This window comes from Mastigoproctus giganteus, chromosome 2, assembly GCF_048544385.1.
Source record: "Mastigoproctus giganteus isolate SK-2022 chromosome 2, ASM4854438v1, whole genome shotgun sequence".
Classification (NCBI taxonomy): domain Eukaryota; kingdom Metazoa; phylum Arthropoda; class Arachnida; order Uropygi; family Thelyphonidae; genus Mastigoproctus; species Mastigoproctus giganteus.
The window spans coordinates 176,828,598-176,854,319 of record NC_143576.1 but is presented as its reverse complement, the minus strand read 5'-3'; the positions used below and the strand labels follow the sequence as shown (position 1 = coordinate 176,854,319).

The 25,722-nt window shown below is 37.3% G+C and overlaps 1 protein-coding gene across 1 annotated transcript; it reads right to left on the bottom strand.

Annotated features, from left to right (window-relative positions):
- Window positions 1–923: 923 nt before the first annotated feature.
- LOC150089775 (uncharacterized) lies at window positions 924–25,266 on the bottom strand. The gene is made up of 2 exons (XM_090368803.1): window positions 25,097–25,266; window positions 924–2,475 (listed from the first exon to the last, which is right to left on the bottom strand). Exons 1-2 carry the CDS (start codon window positions 25,115–25,117, stop codon window positions 1,681–1,683), a joined length of 816 nt encoding a protein of 271 aa, XP_090224929.1. The 5' UTR covers window positions 25,118–25,266; the 3' UTR covers window positions 924–1,680.
- Window positions 25,267–25,722: the final 456 nt, after the last annotated feature.

Genomic DNA, 25,722 nt, shown 5'->3' with positions numbered 1-25,722 from the left:
TATATATGCAATTCCTTTTATTATCATGCTCTACATTTGTATTAGTATCTCTCTGCATACCCTTTACCTAAGTATCGTTCTCTGACAATTATATGTCTTTGAGACAACAGGGGAGAATACAACTCGGCTTTCACAATTGTCAATCTTCGAAACAACAGCTCCCTTCGAGCATTATGTCCAAAAAGCAGCATGACTGCTTTGTTAATTCTCACGATGATCAGATAATTCAAGAGTTGAGAATTAATCTCTTCCAAAATATACGGTAATGTCTTTGGTCTGTGACCGAACAATCTCTTCAATGATATTATTAGCTCGACAGAGCTCGTGTCCGTAATCTCGTTTATCTACCCTGCAAGATCTCTCAGAATGTCAAAAGTAGCCCAACTCGTATTCTGACATCAGCTAAAGCTGCCACGTCTACTTCTAACTGTGAGCGCTGGTTCGAACTGACTTAGACAGCTATCACACCAGTTACATCATAGTTCCATTTGTAATATTGATTTGATGTTTGTTCGTACTTGTAGCTCTATTTTGTTTTACAATGATATCTGAGCTAGGAGGTCTCGGACATGCTCTGCGGTGTTTTTCATCCCGAAAAGCTTGTGTAATGATTATAGAATACAAGCAATGTACAAATACAATATACTGATAACTTTTAACTACAAATTTTAAAACAAACAGAGCCCAGTGAAATAAATAAATTATTTTTCTAGGAATCGAAGACCTTTGGCTTCCCTTTCTAAGTTTGTGCAATCTTGTCTAGCCAGTTCCAGTTAGCGTAGCCAGTATGGATTCGACTAGTGTCATTCAACTGGCAGTGTCCTGTTTTGCGCTACTCACCTTTGAATTTCTGAATGCATTCATTATTTTAATGTATCCATGATGAAGACATGATTTCATTTTCTTAAAAAAAATGGTAGAAATTATTTTTGCAATATTTTTATTTCGTTTCTAACAACATAAATGATACAACACCGTCAATATGACCAATTTAATTACCATAAACAGGCACGTGAAATAACGAGGAATATGTCATAATTTAACCAGTTATCGTGGATGTTTTCATAACTACAACAACGTAGTCATAAAATTAACCAATGTCCGTAATTTCGAGGCACCTCCTCTAGATGGCGCTTTGTGGATGCAAACTAATCGACTCTCGTAGTGCGCTAAAATACAACAATAAATACTTTTGATACCATTAATACGAGTGTCCACAATAAGGATGATGGGTACTGGTGAGTATTTCCCAAGACCAGCTCAGTGATGTCGCGAGAACCTTTTCGATGCAGCACAGCTGTTGTTATTGTTAAGCACGCCTGCGCGCCCTCTGAGGCGTAAATCTACGTGCATACATCTCAAATGTGTACGTAAAGATCACGTAATTTATTCTTTTTAACGGCAATGTGCGGATAAATTATTAAAAAGAACATTAAATGAAAGTGGGATTATAAAGAAAATGAAAATTATACATTTTCCTGACAAATCCCAGAATGCATTGCCGCTTTGATTCACACTTCTGTTCATCAGAAAGAGTTAACTGAAAGAAACCTCAGAATTTTCGACACACAACACACACACACAAGAAAGGTCAAAGGGTCGTTTAGTTATTCTCAAACCGGTTCGATCTCAATCATTTAAAAATTAGGTGAGTTTTCAGGAGATGTGGGAGTGACCAAGTTACATATTCTTCTCTTCGGCATAACTGGAAGATGAAATATAGCTGGGTTTGTAGCCATTTTGGGAAGAGCTGAAGGAGACGGGCTCGAACCCTGTCTTAGAATAACTGGACTTGTACGAAGAGTACGATGGGCGCTGATAACTGGAAGAATAGGCTGCTTGTACTGGATAAGCTGAAGATTCGCTTGTATGAAGAGGGTACGAAGAAGAATCGGCGCTACCTGCGTAACTGCTGAGGGCCCCGCCATAACTGCTGCCGCTTCCTATTCCGTTACTACCGCCGCTGTTAGTGGTACTGCTATTGGGCGAGTAGCTAGAAACGCTGTAGCTGTTACTACCGTATCCAGTAGGGGGCACCACGTATTGGTTACTCTGGGAAGACGAAGATACTGAGTAGTAAGGTTTGTGGTACTTCTCCACTTGACGATAGGGCACACTGACGGGCTTGTAGCTGCTCGCACCGACGTACATTGGTTTACTGGCTAATTGATCGGGTTTGTAGAAGGCCGAGGGTTGGTAGTAGGGCTTCATGTGCTCCCGCCTGTTTAGGAAGGACTTCATCCAATTCCTAACCCTCTGCGTAAATGGCATCCGACCAGTCTGGTAGAATGGCCTGACGAAGTTGCTGTAACTTGGACTGGACAGTAACTGGTAGGCCGTGTTATAGAATCCAGTTTGAGGGTAGTAATACTGCTGAGGTGCAGGGGCGGCAGCGTATGCAGTCAACGGCTGCTGGGCCTCCGTCCGGGTGAGAACCCACTGGAATAAGGTCAGCACTAGAAATAAGGAAAATGCCTGCAATAGAAAAATAAATAAAATTAGATGTCGGTTCTACAAGCAAATAATAAATAAACAACAACTCTTTCATCTACTTTAAAGCTACTCATATTTATGCGATAAAGCCTCTATTGAATTCGAAGCTTCAACTACTAATAAACAGTTCTTCTGGCTACAGGAAAATCGAATATTAATCGATATTCCGCTTGATAATCCACGTGGACAAACACGACATGCACTCTAACGTATTAAATCAAACCACACAATTTCTTCTTCTTGTCATTTTCTTATTTGTTTTCTTTCCATTAATAATTTCTTCTCAATCTCGCTTCAGAAGACATTAAAATGCGCTTAGAAAAGGCAAATTAATTAGGCAACAAAATACTCTCTCGGTGTATCGAGCATTTGTCTGCCGTTACCTCTTACCGCACAACATCATCCATAAAGGTCACGGTGGCTGCTATTTATAACTCTTTGATATCTAGGGAAGCTAGTAAATCATATGGTTCGTTCCATCTTACAGCCGTCATCGGTCACAGAAAGTACATCGATTCTCTTTTAGCCTCGAAACCAGTGACACAGAACAGTTCATCAGCTTCGCCTCTTGCACTTCAGTATAGTTATATTGATTACGAAGGAGTAAGTAGAACCTCGTGCCTGATACAGGTGGGAGGGAGGAGAGGATGACTGAAGATGGAGATCTTTTGCTATGACAATTGCGAACTCCCATTTCATCCAAAGAACAAGCGGTGAGAGATGTCTGTGGACAATTTCATGGAATTCGTCTGGCAAAGCCAACCCAAATTATTCCTTTGAGAAATTTATAGACATATTTTGTTTCATTATTATCTCGTTATGATGAGTCTCCTGGCGTCATCGCTTAATGTTCTTCAGAGAAATACGATCTTAACAAACCGAACTATCAAGTTAAAAGATATCAACGTGTCGCAAATGACAGAATGAAACAGTTTAAGGGGTGTTATAAAGAGGGAAGAAACGATATTAATCTTTCCTTTAGAAATATTTTGACTCGATGTCTCTAGAGAAACGTAATAAAAATGAACTAATCGTGTTGGTAAAATAATCAAATACAAAAGATGTTCCAGAACAAATATAATTCTCTTCTATAGAATTTATGATTCATGTATTAAAAATACAAGGAGGATTTTTCGTATTTCCCATGGAACATCAAATATACAGAAACGGTAAAATTTACAGAACATTATAAAAACAGTTCTAACAGAACATTATAAAAATAGTTCTAACAAAAAGAATTCTAACAGAACATTATAGAAATATTTCCGAAACGGAAAACTGCACTCCAAATTCAGTTATGACTTCGATATTATGGAAAGAAGTTTCTATAGATGGTTTTTGGGTAGATTGTTCTATTTGCAATAATCCAATAAAATAAATGTTTCCAAATTTCTTTGGTTTCATTTGAATAAACCAGTTTACCTGAAATATTCATTTTACTTCAAAAATCTTCAAGCACGAAAGGAAATGTCATTTTATAATCTCGGGGAGAGCTCTGAACAGCGAATACAAACTTCAATAATATTTATACAATTTATCTATGTTGGCATCATGAAAATCATCCAGCAGTAAAACTCCAAGAGCAGGTCATAGTCATCAATAAACACAATGAAGAATGGGACGTTTACAAACTGAAATATACTGACTGAGTTGGCAAGAATGAGCAAAAGAAAAGATGAGAGATTATTCAGAAGGCAATTCAGGAAGCTAAAAAGGAAGTTTAGAATCTCCCGTCCAATAATACATCATCGCTTTATCTAATAAATCACTTCATCGAAAATATAATACAGTTTCAAATAGGCACCATCATCGACATAAAAAAATTCAAACGAATAGGAACTCGCTGAATATTCCAACTGGTCCATGAGCTCTTGGGCTTCCTTCCTCCTCCTCCTCCTCCTCCCATTATCGTCCTTTTTAAAGTTTTGCTTGTCAAAGTTCCAATTTCAAAGGAACTTTCTGCTATTATCTAAGGAATGGTAAGAAGTTCCTCTAAATTCAGAGACATTTGACATCATCATTATACTATGGGGTCGGTGGGGAGGGGAAGAAACCGCTACATACTTCCTACACTATGATCAACCGGCTGTTTATTCCATAATGAAGAGGACTGAGATGAATGCTAATCGACTAAAGCAATCCTAAGAATGTAATCAGAATGACAGATATGTTGCCTAACAGCTCCTTCAATTTCGAAAATTCTCACGTGTCCCACTCATCTCCAACCAGGATGCATAGCTTTTATTGCATCCGGATTTGTTTCTGACAGCCCAACTGAACTTGACCTACAAATACGATAACAGCCTCTTCAGAAGGAATCTGGATTAGCATTGCAAAATAGTGTCACCACAAAGCGAACTGGGAAATCGTGGTTTGTTAATCCTAGCTTATTCATTTGAGCACGAGAAAAACATTGTATAAACTGCACCGTACATATTCAGGTCACCGCTAGAGGGAATTCTAAGTAAATGGCCCGTTTCAAATGACGCCTTTCTTGGGGTCACCGAGCTTGTGTCCGAACGACCTTGATTCATGACAAACTGCTCAACTTTTCCAAAAACTGGCAACAACCACGTCTTCCGAATACATAAAGCTGTCTTATTACGTCCTTCCTGCCTTCCCCCTCCACCTTTACAAGAATACTTCCTGCTTACGCCATAACGACTAAAGAGGGGAGGGGATGAAGAAGCTGACATATATGCGCTGTCTCGTGAATGTTACCCCTGTTTTCAAAATCTGAAAGTTCAAGGTGATCCACAGCTACCAGGTACACGATTGTAGGTCGCCCGCTGTCTCGGAGCACGTGTGTTATTTATATCCTCTCGCTGCCTGTTTAGCCCTGACCTAGACGAAGATACCGTGAGCAACTTCTGCCAAACCTCTCAGAGGAAGTTGATGACCTATAATGGAGTTATAAACACACGTTACAGAAAGAAAGATTCCTTTCAAATGAAGCTGTTTACCAAATAAAAATGATTCGTGTTCTGTTCGTAAATAAATAAAAACATGACTCAATTATCCAGAACTGGAAACAAGATAAATGGAATAAGATTACGGAAAATTGACTAGTTTCTTTGTAGAGGGTGGAAGGATCAGTTTGTCACCACAAATGAACATTTAGACCCCACTTGAATAAGAGAAAGCGGGATTCAAAGATTGGATAATTTTCGATCGTAGAATTGGGTTTTACCTGTTAGCCAGTGGATGCCGATTGCATGAAACAATCAAAATAAGAAAAAGATCAAGATCTGACTTGAAATAATTGATTTTTCTCGATGGCTTTGTGGTTCAATTTAGTTGTACTGAAGTGAGTTCAACTTTACTTGCTAGTATTATTATTATTATTAAATCCGTTTATTATTATGGCCAGTGATTGCTTGAACCCCTTTTACTCAGCCGACCGGCTAGAAGGGTGTATAAAAATGCAGGAATAGCAATTTTTACAATACTATCTTTACAAAACATGTTTACAATACTTACAAAAGTGCAAACCATTTACAGTATTATTTAAAGAATGTAATTATCGACAAAATTAAAAGAGCAAATTATTCACAGTATCATATAAAAGTAGATGTCCAACAGTTATTTTATACACTGGTGTGAAAAACTTCAGGACCAGTCAGTTTTTCACCTGTAGCTTCTCATAGCAGTGGCCTGCATATGGGAAAAGCATACCAAAGGAACCTCGTGAGGTACAGAAATCATGAAGGAAACAACAACGACGGAAACAAAACGGTACAGAGGGACTTTATTCAAAAATGTCAACATAGCACTCGCTGCCATGATACAGATGCATCACTGCAAAGATGGAACAAAGGGAAGAGGTGGTCCTCAGTAGGAGATGTGGTCACCCTAATGTCAATGTAGGCGTTGCACCGTCTGTCCATACTTAGAACAATGCTGTTGATAAATTATTGCGATAACATCGTTCATTCCTCTGTCAGGGCCTTCTTCAGCTTGTGAACATTTTCTGGTGGGGTGGACATGCTGATAGTCGTCTGTCCAGAGCATCCCATATGTGTGTTCGATGGGATTTAAACCGAAGGAACGGGCAGGCCAATCCATACGAACAATGTCTTCACTTTCCAAAAGCATATCAACAGCTGCAGTGCGATGGGGTGTGGTGTTATCATCCATAAACACGAACTCGGGGCCAATGGCACCTCGGAACAGACGCACATGGGGAAGGATTGCCTCAATACAGTTGTGCACCAGTTACAGTACTGCCTTCCAGTATCTGGAGTTGTGTACGTCCTTCCAAGATAACGCCTCCCCAGAAAAGTACACCTCGACCGCCATATCGATCCCTTTAAGTGATGTTTGCGGGGTGATACCGTGTGCCAACCTCTCGCCAGATTAGCTGACGTCCAGAATCGCTGCTGAGACTGAATCTACTCTCATCAGTAAAGAGTACCTTAAGTAAAGATTTTGTGGTTGTAACCTTTAGAAATAGTGTTGGTCCTTTAGTTTTGCACACCATTGTATGTTGGTCATTCTATCTTATTTATGAAGTTCAAGTTTCTAGCTTCTTTCTAGTTCAAGTTTCTAGCTTCTTTCTAGTTCAAGTTCTTTATGCTTCTATAGTTCAAGCAAACTGTGAACTTTAGAGAGGCTCTTCACTCTGTACTGCTTGTCTTCAGAATATTTCACAGGGTCTATTGCCAATGAATTGAAAAGGGTGACTGCGTTGTTCGGAAAGAAGTTCTTCAGACAGCACAGGTTGGACAGTGTATAATGCAACAGTAAGTAGGGGTTGTCACTACTGCGTCCAGCACGTCGAGTAGAGATTACTCCATGAAGACTGGGGGCGGCAATCATACCAGTTAGCATCTGAGACAGAAAAAGAATATTCCTGGATGCAATGTTAACTCTCCAGGGAGTGATATTTAAGATTAAAACAACCCTAGAGGTGGTGAATGCGTTGCCCTTGACCCTGTTCATCCATCGCATTACCCAATACTCGACTGCCAGGAATCTGTTTATGTACGACGTCGGGGCAGAAGACCAGATTGGTGATGCATATAGTGCGATAGGTTGTAGGCACCGCTGGACGTATCCTCCGACTACATCGAAGTTCAGTAACTCTCTTCAGCTCTTGTCGAATTGCCCACATCGCCGAGAAAGTCTTCGTTTTCATGGTCGAAAAATGATTCTGAAAAGTGAGGCCCTCGTCCCAAGTTAAGCCAAGGTCGTAGTGAGACTTCACTTTCCTTATCTGCACTCCGTCGTGATAGGCTCTGATATCAATTTTGATTCTCTTTTTTTGTAAATGTGATTTGAGCTGATGTGTTCACAATTTACTGTCAATTTCCATGTCCTGCTTACCTGCCTAATTGGCGATGGATGTAATCTACTCGATCCAACTTTTAACAGGAAAATTACGAAGGAAGTTGAAGGCCATGCTGTTTTGGCCTGACGTAGCCCAGTGGTCAGGAGCGAGAGTGCATAGCACGCGTTCCTTGAGTGGACCGGGGTTCAAGCCCGTGACCACTAAATACGATAAATATTTGTATTGACGATTTATTGTAAACTCTACTGACTTGGTTGTCGTGCCGGAGTATAAACAGAAAATTTATTTATTTATTTATTGCAAATGATAACACGAGCCGTTCTTTAATACTCTAAATCTGTCACCAAAGAACAAATCAGTTCTTGTGAATCGAGACATTGGTTCACTAGAACGGAACCCGCCTTTTGTTTAGACCTGATTTCGAGACATTGGTTCACTAGAACGGAACCCGCCTTTTGTTTAGACCTGATTTGGAGACCGAATGCTTGATGTGTCTCAAACGCTTCTATTACAAGAGACGACATCCTCAAAACGAGAGTTCTAAACATCTCAGTGAGGAATTCGCTTATTGTTTTATGTGAATCTTTACTGAGTATGTGCTGTCCTTAGTAAAAGCTTCCCGAGGCTGTTCAATCAGCCGGTTTGAACAGCCTCGGGAAGTTCAAACTTCCCGAGGCTGTTTAAACAACCACCGACCATATTTGTAAATTTCTGTTTTGGTTTTGTAATTTGAAAGATGACATATAAATGGCCAATCCAAGCATACCTCCCTTGACAGCATAATCCTAGGTGACGGAGTACAAAAATGCTCAAAAGAAATAATCATATATGAGAGTTTCTATAATAAAATAAGCCGCGAAATTCAATTTCTAATAGCGTAACAAAGTTTAAGATACCACAACTTCAATATCGAAGTTACCGTCACCTGACCAAAGTACAACTCCAATATATTCAATCGGATATTCTTCCAAGTTATTGTTTTCCATCGAAGCCGTAAGAATTCTTTCTCAAGGTTTCTGGATATTAGTAGTTGCGCCCACTAGTCAGTTATTACCCTCAACTACAAAAATATTTCTCTGACACCTAAGTTGCTTGACAACGCTTACTTATTTTTACTCCTTTGGAATCCGTGTAAACTGCTTTCTTATGAATTTTTGATTGCGCCCATGCAGACAATCCTTATTCGAAGACAAAAATAGAACCAGTTTGCGTCATCTTTAGAGAAAGAGATTTTGTTTTCACTGTACAAATTGAAAACTTAAATTCTGACATCACCGCGTAAAATACTTAGGGATCTCTAATGTTCACTTTTGCGGATTATTTTGCTTTAAAATTCAAGGGGACCAACAAATGTTGTTGCAATGTTTTCAAAGAATCTTGCGAACTAAATTCAAAAATTCTTTTTAGAAAAATGGTTGTCATTTAATCCCTATTGATAATACATTTATCATTTTCTTTGTTAAAAAGTTAAATACAGATGTCAACAACACGTATACTTGAAACGCAATCTGAGTATTAATGAACACCCTAGACCGGGAAGCGTTTATTTATTTTTTAATCATTTTTAATTTAGTCCAAAATATAATTGTTCGACGAAAACTGGGAAGTAACATTCCTGAAAAATATAATTAACTGTTTTAACAATTATCAGATAATTATAAAACTTTAAATGGGACTGGAAATGTGTTCGTCGGAAAGAATTAAAGGTGAATGTCGATCGCAGTATTATCTGTCCACGCAGATGACCTGAAACCATTTGACACATCAAACAGGAAGTACAACGAAAATACAACAATAGATGAAATGAGGAAATCTTAAAAACGTGGAAGCGTACCCTAAATAGTTAGATTAATCTCTAGCTCTACAAAGACAATTCAAATGATATTCGCCAGCTGGAAAAAAAATAAACTACACCTAGTAACCATCTCTTAGTAAGTCTTCAAAACTTAACCTGAATGCATCCACCAGCTGGACATCACCACCTACTTAGATAAAAACAGTTCTATAGAGAAATACTGGACAATGAATTGGGTCAGTAAGACAGCCTCATGCCCACGTGCAAACTGAAGAGAAGCATGATACAGCAACTTTTCACTCTGCAGTAGAGTATCACACACTCGAGGAAAAACCTAAACAGGATGGTCAACGGGAGCACCAACTGATAAAGCCTAAACGTGGACGAAATGGCGCTGAAAACAGTGTCAGAAAACATAGCAGCCTAGTTTATAAAAATACAGTACACCACAGAGTATAAAACAGCAAACCATTTTTGCATCGATCTGTAAGGATGGTTTGCTATATAATAAAGAGCATCCTAAAAAACCGATAAATGCCATCGATCATAAACAGTTCGTGTCTATAAGAGTATCAGGTAGTACTAGACAAAAGCACTAGTCATTTAAAAAGACTAACAGTTAGCACAGTCTAATTGATCTGGGTTCGAATCCCGTTTGCACAGTAATGACTTTGATTGGCTATTTTTACTCCGTAGTCCAATTTAGTTTAGCAATGTTTGTGGGATTTTATTTTTCTCGCTCACCAAAAGTGGAAAATCGACTGTAAAATACAAGCATTTTTTATAAATACTATATAAAAATTACGTTTTTTATAGACGCTGTATAAAATTATGCTTCTCTCTACCAGGAAATTTGGCTAAGGTAAGTCGTTCGCACGCGATCGTGTTAACTGGTAGAACAAGGTTTGTTGTTTGTTGGATTTATTGGTGCAAGGGGGTAGAACAAGGAGCGAACACTAAATTTTGTTTCAAGCTGGAGAAAAGTGAAACCGAAACCGGCAAAACTGGTGAATAAGGGTTTCGAAACATCAAATAGCATGCCTGAAAGCAAAGACTAAAATGGTGCTGACAAAAATTTACAGCTTCCTCTACTGCTGCCTTGTTTAACTAGACAGCATATTATTAATTCAAATTATGGAGTCGAATTCTCCATTAAAAGCAAAAGTTTGTAACAATGAAGCTATTTTCAACAAAAATATCTTCGCACTCTACGTTCTAATATCTATCTTCCTTCACTAATATCTTCTTTCCAACATATTTTTCTTTTTTGAAAGATTTTTTAATTAAAAAATATGACGAAATCCGAAGCCTGACTTCCTGTTTATTGACAAATTTATTGTTAATAAGCTAGAAACGAAATTTAAGAATGATGAAGAATACTTTTCATATAAGCTAGATTTTAATGAAATCTTTTCACTGAAGATCTTAAAAGATCTTCAGAACTTCATTTATTGTCATCGTTCTCACGTTGGTAAACTAAGAAACTTTTTTAAATTCTATAACCAGCTCAAAGTTTACAAGCCAGCACTTGAACCCAGACCTCTCCAAACAGCGACAGGTGACGAAACCAGTATGCTGTCACGAAGGATTCAACAATAGAATCCATTTACAAAAAGCAGAAAAGTCATTGGTTTATCGTTAATAATCGTCTTACGAAGCGAAAACCATAAACAACGCATAACCCCAACACAAAAAAAAAAAAGAATCAAGACTCTTGGAGATAAAATCAACCCTTTGGAACAATAGTTGCTTCAGTTTATGTAAGATTATGTTTTTACGCCCTGTCAAATACACTGTTATCCAAAAGTTAAGTTACAATCTTGTTTGTTTGTTTGTTAGGGCGAGTGGATGCAAATGAACATAGTAAATTTGAACAGTATTTCAAAGAACGATTTTGAGCTAATTTAACGCAATACAAACGAATCTGCTTGCATTTTCTTTTGCTGCAGAATGCAATTTTTCTGTTACTGTAGAAATCAACGTTCGGGAGGTTCAGACCGAAGGATGGCTATTGGTAGGATGATGACATAACAGTCTCATGCTGAGACGGCTTGTCTTAAATGTGCTCAGAATGCTAATTTCAAGGATATGATCACATCAGGACACAGGAGATAGGAGAGCCCGTGCGACTTCATGCATACAAGACCATCTTGAGCTGACATCAGCGGATCAATTTTCTCATTAGAGATAATTCGAGATTAGTCTAGAAACTCATTCGGGACATGTTTCCTTCTAGACAGTATGTAGTGCATGCTCCTGTTCCTATAACATCAGGAAACGAGATCCTTGATCTATATGTGAATCAGAAGTAATATCCTTCCACTTAAAATTCATTCGGTCGAAATTCCTTCAAAGGATCCCATGATTGCGATTGAAGAAAATAGAAGCATATCTCTTCAAACTCAATATAACTGAGTCCTAAAATAATACTCTGCCACAAGAGATTCTCTAGAACTCAATCAATATTTGTTCGAATTTTGTATTTGTACAAAAATATTTAATAAATAAATAATCTTTATTCTCATCACTGCCGGTTGCCAGGGGTTTTCACATGAAATGGAAATAACTTAGTATAAAAATATATAAGTAAATAGTATATAGATAAGTACGTATAATGTCAATTATTATATTTGAGAATATGACGGGTTGTCCATTCACAAGCTGGAGGTGCTGAAGCCAGATGCTAATCGGAACGTGTTGAACACCAATACTTATTTATTAATAAGTGTTAGTAATGAAATAATTTTTATTAGTTATTTCTTTACCAACCAGTATTCATCGGCATAAATGCTCTTCACGTTAGTGTGGGCGCCCCAAGCTCAGATTTCAGCTCCGTACAGGATTCCAGAATAGAAGAAGGTGGTAATGTATTTGCAATCCAGCACAGGTGGACGTGGTTGGCATTTGCTAGCCAGCACATTCCAAGGAATTAGTAAGCGATTTTTCGATAGGATAGCGAAAAAGTAACTTGGGGTCGAAGACAATGCCTAAGTCAATGTGTATGGGTACATTTAGTAGCTGGGATCCTCCAGAAGTAGTTGCAACCTGTGTTGGATTATTTTTCAGTGAGAAGGTAATCTTGGCCAATTTAGATGCGTTGTTGGAGAGCCTGAAGCATTTAAGATAATTTTCGAGGTCGCTGAGAATTGCAGAAAAAGAAATGATATTAGCGTTGATATCTGATGTTAGTGTTGATATCTGTCACCTTCTCTCCAGGACTGATTCTTGTTAGTATCTTTAGATCATCGGCATAGCACATCACCTAGAGCTTGTTCTCAATACAGAGTACGATGATAGCTGTTAATAAAATTCCAGAGAGTACTCCTCCCTCCCATTTGTCATATTTTTCTTGGGATCTCAGGTTTTATGATTGTAACTTAACTTTTGGACTCAAATATATATTAAATACATCAAAAAGTGGATATATTATGACATTTAATGCCCCTCCTGCATCGATATATTTTAGGATAATCACCACCTAAAGTCCGGACTACTGGATGACGATTCGATTTTTCATTTTGGATCCAGTGGTATTTTTTTTTTTTTTTCTAATTTTGAACTGAAGAGAAACAGAAAGATTGGAATTAATTTCACTTTGTTGTTGTTTATGTTATTGAAAAGTACGTAAATGCTGTGTCAGTTATTTTTTAAATAATGATTGCCAATCAAAATTCGTATTTTGAAGTATTAAAACATAGTTCCAGCTAAATGAAAGTGTAATTAAAAGTTAGATAAAGGATGGGACTACAACAGGGGTAGGGTGACTGTAGCGTATGTCCTGCAATTAAAAGACTTGTCGAAATGTAATATAATTAATGGGAAGCGCGAAGCGTAGCTAAAAGCCGGGACCTTGGAGCTTCACAAATTACATTGTCAGTTTGCCTGAGAAAAATATGTGTAGTGGTTAATAAATGAGCGTGGGACAAAACGAAGGTCGGACGCCAGGTCAGTCGAGGTTGTGGGATAGGTCTCAATGATTCAAGGAGGATGTGACACATAACATAGAAGAGGTGAAGATGGATCGGAGTTAATATTTAACATTACCTCGATATTATTATTATTATTATTATTATTAAGTTTGAATTCACCCCCTGTACAGCTGGTTAGCTAGAAGGGTGTACATAGAATTATAAAAACATAATTAGAAAAACATATACATTAAAAGGACGATTGACAGTGTTTGACAATGCACTTACTGGAGTTGGCATAGTAAAGTACACATATTAACACGAGGGAAGGCGCCTCCGTACCCAGGTGGGCAGGAGCAGCAGTGTGTAGCACACGCTTCTTGATCAGACTGGGGTTCGAGCCTGTGACCACCAAATACGGAGGATGCGGAAAGGTCAGGAAATGACCACCGTATATCCCCGGAGCAATATGGCCTTAGTTGCCAATGCTCCTAAAAACCAAACAACAACAACAACAACACGAGGGAGATAACTTAGGTTTGAACATGTATACACAGGAATACTAAGTTTGCAATATTAATTCAGTTATACTCTATTAAAAAGACAGCCAAAATCTTCAAGTACAGAAGTTCCTGAACGTATGCGTCAGTCGATGGCATGTGATGGACTGGTAGATGGAGTGACATGATCGTGTCGGGATTCGCTGTAAGCAAAGGCTCCGATGCAAGTCTTCCAAGATATTCTTCCTGTATTTTTTGTCATCCAATAGTTTGTTGGGGTCAATTTGTAGCTGGTTGAAATGTTCAGTAATATTTGCTGGGAACATGTCTCTAAGGCAGACGAGGTTGGTCAGAGTCGACCTATAACGTCGATTATGTCGCTCTCTAGGATGGATGCTGAGATGATTTCTTGCACGTTGGGGGAATCTATCCGATTAGTTAATATTTTTGCAAGAGTGATGAAGTTCTTTTCCAGAATAATGATTTTCCACGGTGTCATGTTTATATTTACATGTAGTATAGCTTTAGAGATGGTGAATGGGTTACCAAATCGTGGTCAACCACCTCAGAAGCCAATATTCAATTGCCAGGAATTTCTTTCCAGTACTTGACAATGAGACTTCTTGTAAGTCAATTTATTTCTTTTGTCATCGAAGAACACGCATTCCGTAATCCAAAATAGATCGCAGCACATTCATCTAAGAGCTTCAAAAAAAAAAAGCACCTGAGAAGGAAAAAATTGGAAATCTAGAGGGAATTATCACATTTCAATGTACTCTGGAGCAACCCTGAGAAAAAGCCAAAGGGCGGCTTAAGAACGCATAAAAGGCGAAATTCAAAGATGCGAAGGAACATAAGAAAATACCAATGTATAATTCCTAGGTTGTGCATAAAATAACAAGCGGCCGACTTCCCACACTTAGCGGAAAAAGATCTAAGTTCGAATTCTACCTTTGAAGCGAGGAATTTTTATCGGTCTTTATCACAACGTGGCTGAGCTAGTCGGTCAGGCGTGGGCATAATGCTATCTCTCTCTCTCTCTCTCTCTCTCTCTGAAATTCGGGGTTTTTTGTCCAGCAAACAGAAAATCGACCACAGAATACATTCAGTTTACAGACATATTAGTACTGAGTAATATGGCCTGTTGCTGATGCGCCTAAACCCTACAACAAACAAGCTGTCCACCTGAACTCGAAATGTGAATGAAAATGAAGAATGTGTGTATCCAGGTTCTAACAAAACGTGCGATGACCACTGGCTGAAATCTAGTGAATGTTTTTAGTGTGATTCCTAACAGTGTTCGTCATACAGAGGCTTTTATTTGTAACTATTCTAACGAGTCATTAAGTAGATTCCATCGTGTTTTGTTTTGTTTTTTTTTTCATAAAATGAATAAACAGCATAACATTTAATTTAATTATCCGTATAATTCATTTTGCCCACAGTAAATTACTTAATAAATAAAATTCTATTAGTATTCCACTAAATCATTATAAAGGAATTTATTATCGATAAACAACACTCGCGAATTATAATACTTCTTTCATTCACAATAATTGCGAAAAACACAAAAATTCATAAACAAATACTTTTGCAGTGGGTGCGTTTAACTTGCTTTCTACTCTATAATGTTTTCTTCAAGCGATAGAAAAAACCAATGCATGGATCAATAAGTTTGCAAAATACTACTGCATCATTTTCTCTAGGTTACATAGGTTTATTTCTGACAAAGTTTTCTTTAACTTAAGTGTTTTCCGGGAAAAAAAATTGCAAATAGAGATATCCATTTCTAGCTGAAGTTATTACAAGCACCTTCAAAGGAATTTTCTGAATCACACGTTCCAGTGGATAAGTTCCAAGCGTCTTTCAACACGCACTAGGAATGCCAGCAGTGCATGTCAAATAACCCACGCTGATGACCCCCAGCACATCTCTCTGTGACCAGCTATTCCCAAGAGGGAAACGCGTCAAGTCAATAACTACACATTACCGTGTTGGTGACTACTCTGGAAATTGCCGTGATCCATTTACGAAGAAAGGTGAAGCACCAAAGTTCGTATCTTCGCAAATCGCAGAAAACCAACACAAGAACGTCATTTACTGCAACCTAGGTTTTCCTGCAGCCCTTTACCATACCCTTAAAGTTTGAAATATGTTGTTTGATTGATAAACCGAATTTAAAATGGATTTTAAATTTGTGTACACTCATGTGTACCCATTCAAAGAATCTTTTTTCTTTCTTTTTTTCTGTCTTCCCTTTTGGCGTCATGCATCGTTAAACAGCAAGTAACAATAATATATAAAATGTTACGCCAAATTTCCTTTGTTGCCTGAATCCTTGATATTCTTGTTTACAAGATGTCTGCAACGCCCATACAACAACTGACATTGTCCCAGAATCACTGTTGTTGCCACCCGGACACCTGCTACGCACTTCTTTGCGTGCTATTAATGATAAAAGAACAACAATTTCTATTCTCATTCTAATAATATTATTTTAAAAGAATCCCAGTAATATTTGAATGCGGACGTTTCATTAATTGTTTCATCGCAAAAACATCATTGCGTTGCATAATAATAGAGTGTTTTTCTTGGAATACAGCAAAATACACTTTATTCAAGCGTTAGCTTGAATAAAGTGTATTTTGCTGTATTCCAAGATCAATTCACTCGTAAGAAGATAATCTATTCTAAGTGGCGTGTTTACCATCTCTGAAACCAGGAAGAAATTATGGTAGAAGAAAACGAACCAACAGGAAAATAATGTAGGTCGACTGTTTACAAGGCCAAGGCGGGAGTAGATTTCCTGTTTACAGGTCATCCCATCACCGTACAGGTTTTTCCGGACCAGCACCTCAAGGGCGAACGGGACTGCAGTTGACAATATTGACAGACTGCAATCAACTGACAACTGTCAATAAAGAAACTGTCCATATTTCAATAGAGATTATTCGCTCACTTTATGGTGGCTTTCATTTAAAAAGTTCTCCTTTCCATATTCTAAATAAATGCAAATGAATGATTCAATATCTTTGGCAGCGATGATATTAATTAACAAATACCATTTCTTTTTTCGTTCCCTCACTTTTATATTTGGCAAAGGTTTTTGATACACTAAGGATGCGATTGGATGATTCCGCTTAGATCTCAATAAATAATGAGGAATTTTATTCATAAATGAAATTATGTGTTTTAAAACAGCATGGAAATTAAAGGTACCTGGAGAACGTTTCGAACCAGTAACTTATTCAACATGTATACATCCGTTTGTAATTGATAAAAATAAATATAAATATTGGAGGACTGTTAAAAGGTGAAAAAATTATAGTGTTTAGCTTATGGAGCTTTGTTGGTATGTACGATGATCGCAAGTTGGGGAATGACGCAGAAATTCATCCACTCTCGTGTTTTTTTTTGAATTTTTTGTTTCGGTACGCTGGTAACAGTAGTAGTAGTAATGGTAGTGGCAAATGATGCAAGAAAGCAAGCTTATATAACATCAGCCGAAGAGGAGAAAAACCTACACAGTTCACCCATCCGTACCCTCCAAGAATTGTTCTACCTTGAATTTATTCAACCAATCCACTTACACAACAACATAAGATGGAAATGGAAGCCTGTTCCCACAGTCTGGCTAAAGGCAAACTTCCGCACATCTATCTTGCAACTATCCTTCCTGAACTTGAATTTATGCTCCCTCAGGCGTATATCACTGACGAAACTCCGTAAGCCGTCCTGGAAGCATGTCTGCACTGCTCAGAGAATTTCATGTCTGACTACACAATTATCCCCGGGTCTTTTTCATTCCCCAATACCCTGAGTGTAGTACCGCACAGCTACTGCAACTCATATGAAGTACCTTGCATTTGTCAATGTTAAACTTCAAATTCCATTTCTAAGCCCATTGACCCAATTTTCCTAGACCTTATTGCACTAGCTCGCCTTGATGACTGTCGTTAACCATCCTGCCAACCTTTGTATCATCTGCAAACTTAGACATTATGCCTGATATACCTTCATCAATATCACTGATAAATACTGAAACCCACAATGGGCCCAGCACCGAACTCTGGGGTATTCCATTAATAACATTAGTCCACGAACAGCAGTGCCCATTGATTACCACTCTGTCTTCTTCCACTTAACCATCCCTTTATCCACAGCAGTAATTTGCCTTAATGTCACACTTTTCTCCAGTTTGTACAGCAGTCTTTTGTTGTGCAACAATACCAAAGTCCTTCTTTAAATCTAAATATACGATGTGAAAATTATTTTTTGCAATCAGTTCCACGGTCACTGCATCATAGTGACCTATTAGATTGGTTCGACAAGACTGCCCCTTAACAAAACCATGCTATTATTGCAGTATAATTGTATGCCTGTCCAGAGTGAAAGTGCAGTAGCACAAACTCAAAGAGTTTGTGCTACTAAACTTTCACTCCTGACCACTCGACTGCGGATACCCTGGGTTAATTTATCAATATGACAGATTATGCCTAGGTCTATAAACATATTCCGAATAATTCCTGAAAATGTTCAAAAATTTTGCGTTGTTTCCGTATTTAAGAAAATATTGCCTTAGTTGGTTGACCGCTTAACTGTGAAAGTCAATAATTTTTAGTAGTCCCGATAAATGTCAAATGAAATAATTCCTAAATAATAAAATTATAAATACAAAATATATGAAAGTGCGATATAATAGTTGTAATTAAACGCACCATAAAGATATCCATTCAGTCTAATCTCTAATAGAAAGCAGGCGCCTAGATTGAACTTCCATAATTGAACCACCAATGTTAGCGTCTTGGACTAAATTCACCTTAATAAATGAGACAGACAGACGTTGGGATAGTTTCTATGGGAAGTGGACAGTTCTTTTTTTAATTTTTTTTTCCTATATGCAAATGACTCCTAGTTGATTTTCTGGTAAGTACCTGTTGAGATGGAATCATGAATTAATTCGCTAATGAAAGCTCTGAAATAATATCATTGCTATGATGTAGGATCTGAACCTTCAGTCACCAGCCCGTAATACAAATTTAAAATGCCAATTCCAATTAAAATAAATACAGTTACCATTATATTTTTCACTAAGCCATTGAGATAACGGTCCAATGTAGCAAACCCAAAGTCCATTCTTGGCAACTTAATCCATCCATTTTGGGGGTCTCATCGCCATTTTATATTATTAAAATTTTAGAAATTATATCAGAGTTTTACACAGAAAATAAGAGGCAACAACGTTGGAATAAACCGCTACTGAAATATGCGAGTTGAAATTTGTTCTAATTTTGTTGAATAGATGTCAAGGATAATAAATTGTTTTAAAATTAAATCAAGTATAGTATAGTATTAACTCTGTGATCATCGAAAGGTGTGACCAAGTTAACGACTTAGGGATTCTCTTTTCCAGCAGTGCTAAATTCGATGCCCATGTCCTTAAAATCACCAGCAAAGCATTCAAAACACTGGGATTCATCAAACGGAACACATACAAGTTCAAAAACTACAGATATGCGGTTATCCTTTATAAAACTATTGTACTGCCAATCCTTGAATTCAGTTCACCCATCTGGAATCCTCACACAAAGACTTTAACTAACAAAATTGAAGCAGTCCAAAAAAACTTTATCCGTTACCTTACGTACCGCAATCCTCTATTCTATCACTCAGTGTATTATGAATCGCTGTGTGATTACTTTCATCTAAGGCCTCTGTGCACTAGAAGAGTTACTGCTGACATCGCCCTCCTAGCCAAAGTAATCACTGGAATTTATGAAGCATCTGATATCCTGAGTAAAATAAACTTCAATGCTCCCTGTAGACAAGTCAGGAACCTTACACCGTTTCGCCTTGACTCTGCCAACACGGATTTAATGAAGTTCAGTCCACTGAACAGAATCAGCAAATCAGCAAATGACTCTCGCATTGACTTCTTTGACAACTCCCAATCACTGATGAACTCCATCCACAAGTTTGCCTCTTCACTTAAACTGCAAAGTGACTAGCTCACATCTAATTATTGTAGCTTATTATTTGTTATATTATTTTTCTATTCTCTAACGGATTAATTATTACTTGTTTTACCGGTAACTTAACTTAATACAATCCTCTTTTGTACATATGCTTTATTGTTTGAATTTGTATCAATGTTTATCGTCCTGTAGGATTTCACATTATTGTTATTATGTTTATTGATCTGATCTCAGATACACTGTTAATGGTTACCTGTTGTGTATCTTTTTATTAATAAAATAAAATAAAATAAAATAAAATAAGTCTGTTCAAAACCAAATTTAATGCACTGTCATTACAGCATGGTTACTGAAATTTTAAATTATGTGAAATTTCTTGATGGTCCAATCAAGGCACTTGTGCAATTCGAGCAACCTTCCGCTATATTGAAGATTCTGTAGGAGTCGAGTGGGAACTGGGAGGAGGGAACTCTGAAATTGTCTCGTTGCTAAAAATAGTTCAGAAGTACCAACAAAATAAATGCTGAAATTTTGGTGTCCATTGAACTTTTTCTTATCACATAATGACCAGAAATCTGAAAAAAACTTTCGGTTTAAACCGAAGAGTTTTGTAGAAAAACAACAGTACCAAATTTCTCGTTGGTCAGATTTTATTAAAATTTTAAATGGCCGGAAAACTTTTTCTTCAATACCCAAATATAAAAATTCATGAAAGTGGATTCAGTAGATGTCGAGTTGTTACACGTAAACGGAAACTGTTGAAGACAATCCGCGCTTTGCATTTCCAACTCACCTAAAAGAAGTGGCAAAGGTATACATGGACAAAACTTTGGTGAAAGGTGTTGGTTTACTTATACACAACAAAAGTTAGCAATTAATTTTGGACTCGATTGTAAGCCCTCTTTTGAACCTCTCGGAGCGCATACAGAGAGGAGAGAGAGAACAATGACGCAGTGAAAAAGGCATCAATTCGACTCCCGATTCCGAAATACTCCTCATGGGACAAGGAATATCCTTTCTGTACTTTTTTTCAGCCCATTATCGAATTCATTGGCCTCAGGAGAGGGATACATTGATTTATATTTTTAACTTCTTGTATTGTCAGAGCTAAGCTGTCCATGAGTGTAATGAACACGGGCAAGCCTTTAACGGTCATCCAGAAATACAACTTGTCAATCAAGATTTATCATATTTAAAATTTCGTCAGATCCATCGTATTGTAATGAAAGGACTGCTTGTAATTTCTGCTCGTTTGTTCTTTGATGAGTTGAAAATCAAATAACATCCATGCTGCGAAAACAATCACTCCATCTAGAGTCGTTTAACAGAAAATTTCTTTGTTAAACAAAGAAATGGTTCTAATTTGCAATGCCGCTCCACCCAAACAGGAAATAGCCTGTGTTTCTTTTACCGCCCTTGAGAGCTGGTGACTGGATGCAGCCTCTTTTGGGCGTCCATTTAATACGGACTTGTCTCCCTCACCCTCTCACAAATATGGGTTAAATCTTTTCAAGTTCGAAGAACACCTGAATAACCAATGACCGACTTAGAGGTCCCTTTTGGAGATACAGTACATCGAAACGAAAGAAGAAAAAATACATTTTGTTGAGGATTTTTTAATTTCAAAAAATCTCTGTGAGTACAGATATTTTTAAAAATTTAATTAATAAAGGAAATTTGTTTAACTGCATTCAATTTTTAACGTTACAATCATTCACACAGAAAAAAACGTCAAAGGCATTGAGTTAGGTAGCTAAGGAGTGTAATGTTATTTTATAAAATATGGCTATTGAAAAACTGTCTAAGTTTCGATATGATAATAGCATGGGAACTGTGTAAATCCCAATTTTCAGTAAATTAATAGTATTTGAGTCATCTTTTTCAAGGTAAGTATCTATTACATATTAATCAAAACGTGAGCTAATGAACTAGTCATGTACAAGATTGAAATTCTGAGGACTGTTTAATTAATATTAATTAAGAATTGTTTAATTAAGCAATTATTGTAGGAAAAATTACCGAGTATTAAAAGAGAGCATTAACTTTCAAACAGTCTCACTCTCCCAACTCGGATGAAACATATAAGATGATAAAGATATCCCCACTTTTCCATTTGTGAAATCATCTGAGGAAAGAATAATTTCCATTTTTGGAACAATCTGTTTAAAGACAGCTGTTTTCGATACAGAATTACAGTTAAAAATAAATGAATCACTTCTTGGAGTTTCTACGCAGTTTTAATTTCGATCATAATTGGCTAAATGTTATTTTAAAGAAAATTTGACAATTAATACTTTTAACGTTCAACTTTGATTTCAACAGAGCTCAACTTATGAAGGTATATATACGAAAAGTACAAAAGAATCGAAAATCTGTAAACATTTAACTGAAACATATGCATGTAAAAGCGATTATCGGATGCCATAATAATAAGAGTCGATTTCTAATTTCTATCTTGTGCCGTTAAATCAATCGATTATTCTGGTAATGCATGCATCAAGAAGGCCTTGATCCACTATAGCCATGTTTTTACATCGTAAAACATGAAATTGTTAAAGTTGATACATATAACCATGCCCATCAAAAAAAAAGTTGGTTCTAAGTAACCAACTTTTTTTTGATGGGCATGGTTATATCTATAAACTTTATTTGTACTGCATTGCACAATATCGGTCTGGTTCCAAGAAATACGGAGTGTTCCTCATGTTCGAAGGACGTCAGGTAAAAGACACTTCCAGTAATTTCATGAACAGTTGAAGCAACTGTTACCAAATATTGCCCTCCTCACACCCCGCGAAATTTTGTTTAATTTGAGAATGGGAGTGGCAGCCCACATATCAATCTATGTAACTGGCATTACATGACAAGAAATTTGTATTCCACCATGCCAAAAGTGCAGTGGAACACTTGCGTGAACGAGTCATCTAAAGCCTCGGGAAGTGTGGATAATCGCACGACTATGAATTGGGTAGTTCCACGTTAGTTTTTTTACGTAAGATGCTCCAAAAGGTGAATGTCTCTGTAACGCCCTCGTTCATGCTTTTGCATAGTCCAACCGGTTTAGGAACGTGACGAAGCGCTAAAATTACATTCCTACCTCCAGGTCGGAATGCAACCAAATGGGTCCCGGTTACATCACAAGCCATCTACAGTCATCCACAGTTGTAGCCCCCAAATTGCAACCAATGGGCATAGTAAGGGTCGATGCCTGCCAGTAGACGTCACGATTACCGTGACGTCTACTGACAGGCATCGGTAACAGACAAAAGAAAAAATTACACTTAAAGCAGAGAGGAGCATCCTATCACGAGGGATGAAACTAATATTCTCTATAGCATTTCTTTCGCACAAATAAACATTTGTTCTTTTAGAATAACGTGTTCCTCAAATTGGTTGGCCAATGATCTCAATAAAGAAACAATAGCGGGATTAAACATAAATCATTGTAAACATAATTCCATTTAGTTTTATCTTTTCTGTTCTTTAAAAATCCATATGTAATGAAGTTCAATACATGTTTAAAATATAATTAAAAATGGCACTACTTTACAAAGAGATCTCAAAAAGTTCTCAAATCTTAAAACTTAATCTTAATCTTAAAACGATGTCAAAAAGTTCTCAAATCTTAAAACTTAATCTTAATCTTAAAACGATGTCAAAAAGTTCTCAAATCTTAAACTAGTTTCCTTAAGACTTGATACAATTAATCTAGAAAGTCTAACACCGTTGGAAGCAGTTCCAGATCCCTGTTTGCTGATCTCGGTCAGTACTTCTGCGATTTTTCATAGATTGCTGAAATTCATGAAATCTTCGCGCTTCCAGTGAAAACGTTTGGTTTGGGAACAAGAATAAATCACAGGAAACTATATATGGGACCACATAGGTTGAGATGCCACATATATTCAGACAGGGATGAGCAGTAACCAATCCCCAGCAGCACATTGTTTTTCAAATATTTTCATAACACGTTTTCCAGCACTTGCTATAGAATTTTTTGTAGAAATGCTGATTTCTGGGTTCGACTCAATGTAGCAAATCCGTGATGCACGATCTGATTTTTGTCAAAAAGCACAACCTCGCTTTTAACATTCGAGGAACTCATTCCAGCTTGAAAATGCAATAATTTCTGTCAAAAATCAACGTAGCTTTAGTCTTCATCTTCCTCTTCTTCTTCTCCTCAGCTTTCAATTCCAGCTCCTTGTGATTTCTTCATTTTCTGTAAACTAAAATGTGCACTCGAAAAGAGCGGAGATTTCGTTACTTTTTGGAGAACCATAAGAAACTGCAGGACACATTCAAGATACAGAAATAGCTCCAACAGTTGTTTTATCAAATCTCAAGGTTGGTTGGGTTTTATTGGCGCATTAGCAACTAAGGCTATAATGCGCCAAAACCTGGTCATAAAAAGATAAAACTTTCAGTGGCTTAATGAATTAGGTCACTCAAATCTCAAGGAGTAAACACTATGGAATATCCGATTAATGACATTTCTTATATAACATAGTCAGGGAACTTTTTAATCTGAAAGAAAAACTAAATCCAATTTCCTAAAAATCTGTTAATAGTTTGATCAGATGAATTCACTAATTGGATAGCACAGTTTCAATATTGGTTAACACGTGCTGAAATTATCTCACCAAAAAGAAGTCTCAAAAAGAAGGTTGCACAAAAAAATGGCTCATATCCTCATTAAAACTGCTAAATGGTGAATATCATATTTAAGACAATATAAATAAATATTTATAAACTGTTTGAATGTAAAAGATCCGCATTTCTTTAAGTGAAATTTATTTATATATTCTTGATAAACACCAATTTTTTTTTGGCTTTATTTACCATCAATTTTGTATAAACAGAATTAGATTTATAATACTGTACTTGAGTAATTGGGAGATCTGCAAAAATAATTTTACTTTTACTTTGATTTGAAAAACTCTTTATATACATATTTCATAGACAAACAAATGGTAATCGTATTGTCAGATGGAACCACTCTAACAAGAAAAAATAAAATAAAAATCCCCGAATATGAACCACAGAGAGATTTGGCACCATTTCCTGGTAAAGAAAAAGGTTAGCAATATCAACATCCACCATCCATCAACTCTAAATGTGTGTACGATATTCCCGCTCACCTGTTTAGCTTGAATCCCCATGATGGTCCTCTTCACGAACGCTCCGTTTCACGCGCGTTTTCCAAAAGTTGCCGGTTCAACGTCTCGATCACAACAACCCCTCCTTCCGGCTGGTGGCAGCTTTTATACGGATCTCTCTAAAACAGGCACACACACGCACGCACACACACGGAGTGGGCCCGGATTAGGGTCAGCTTCGTATCGCGAGTGAAGCAACGCACTTGCGCAGAACCACCCATTGTTGTCGGAACTGACTCCCGGAAAGCAAGCTGCCGCCTCAGGCAACGACACAGGGCAGCGTTTTCTGCCCGCCGACGGATGTTGAGGAGAATTTTACTGCATCTGATTAATGGAGTCAGAAGCGGTGGTTAAAAATATCAAGGCGAAGGTGCATCGCACGTGCGTTTCTTTCTCTTTTTTTTTTTTTTTTCCGTTTTTTATTTTGTTGGATTTGTTTTGATTGGAAAGGTTACCGCATCTGACCGATAGAAAGGGAAGATAAACGCGCATAAAATATGAAGGTTGCTTCCAAGTGGAAGGAAAGAAAGAAAATCAGATAAATATCGTAGGGCGTCTTCGCAAAGTATAACTCGATATTAGGACTCTCCTACTGACCAATTTACTGT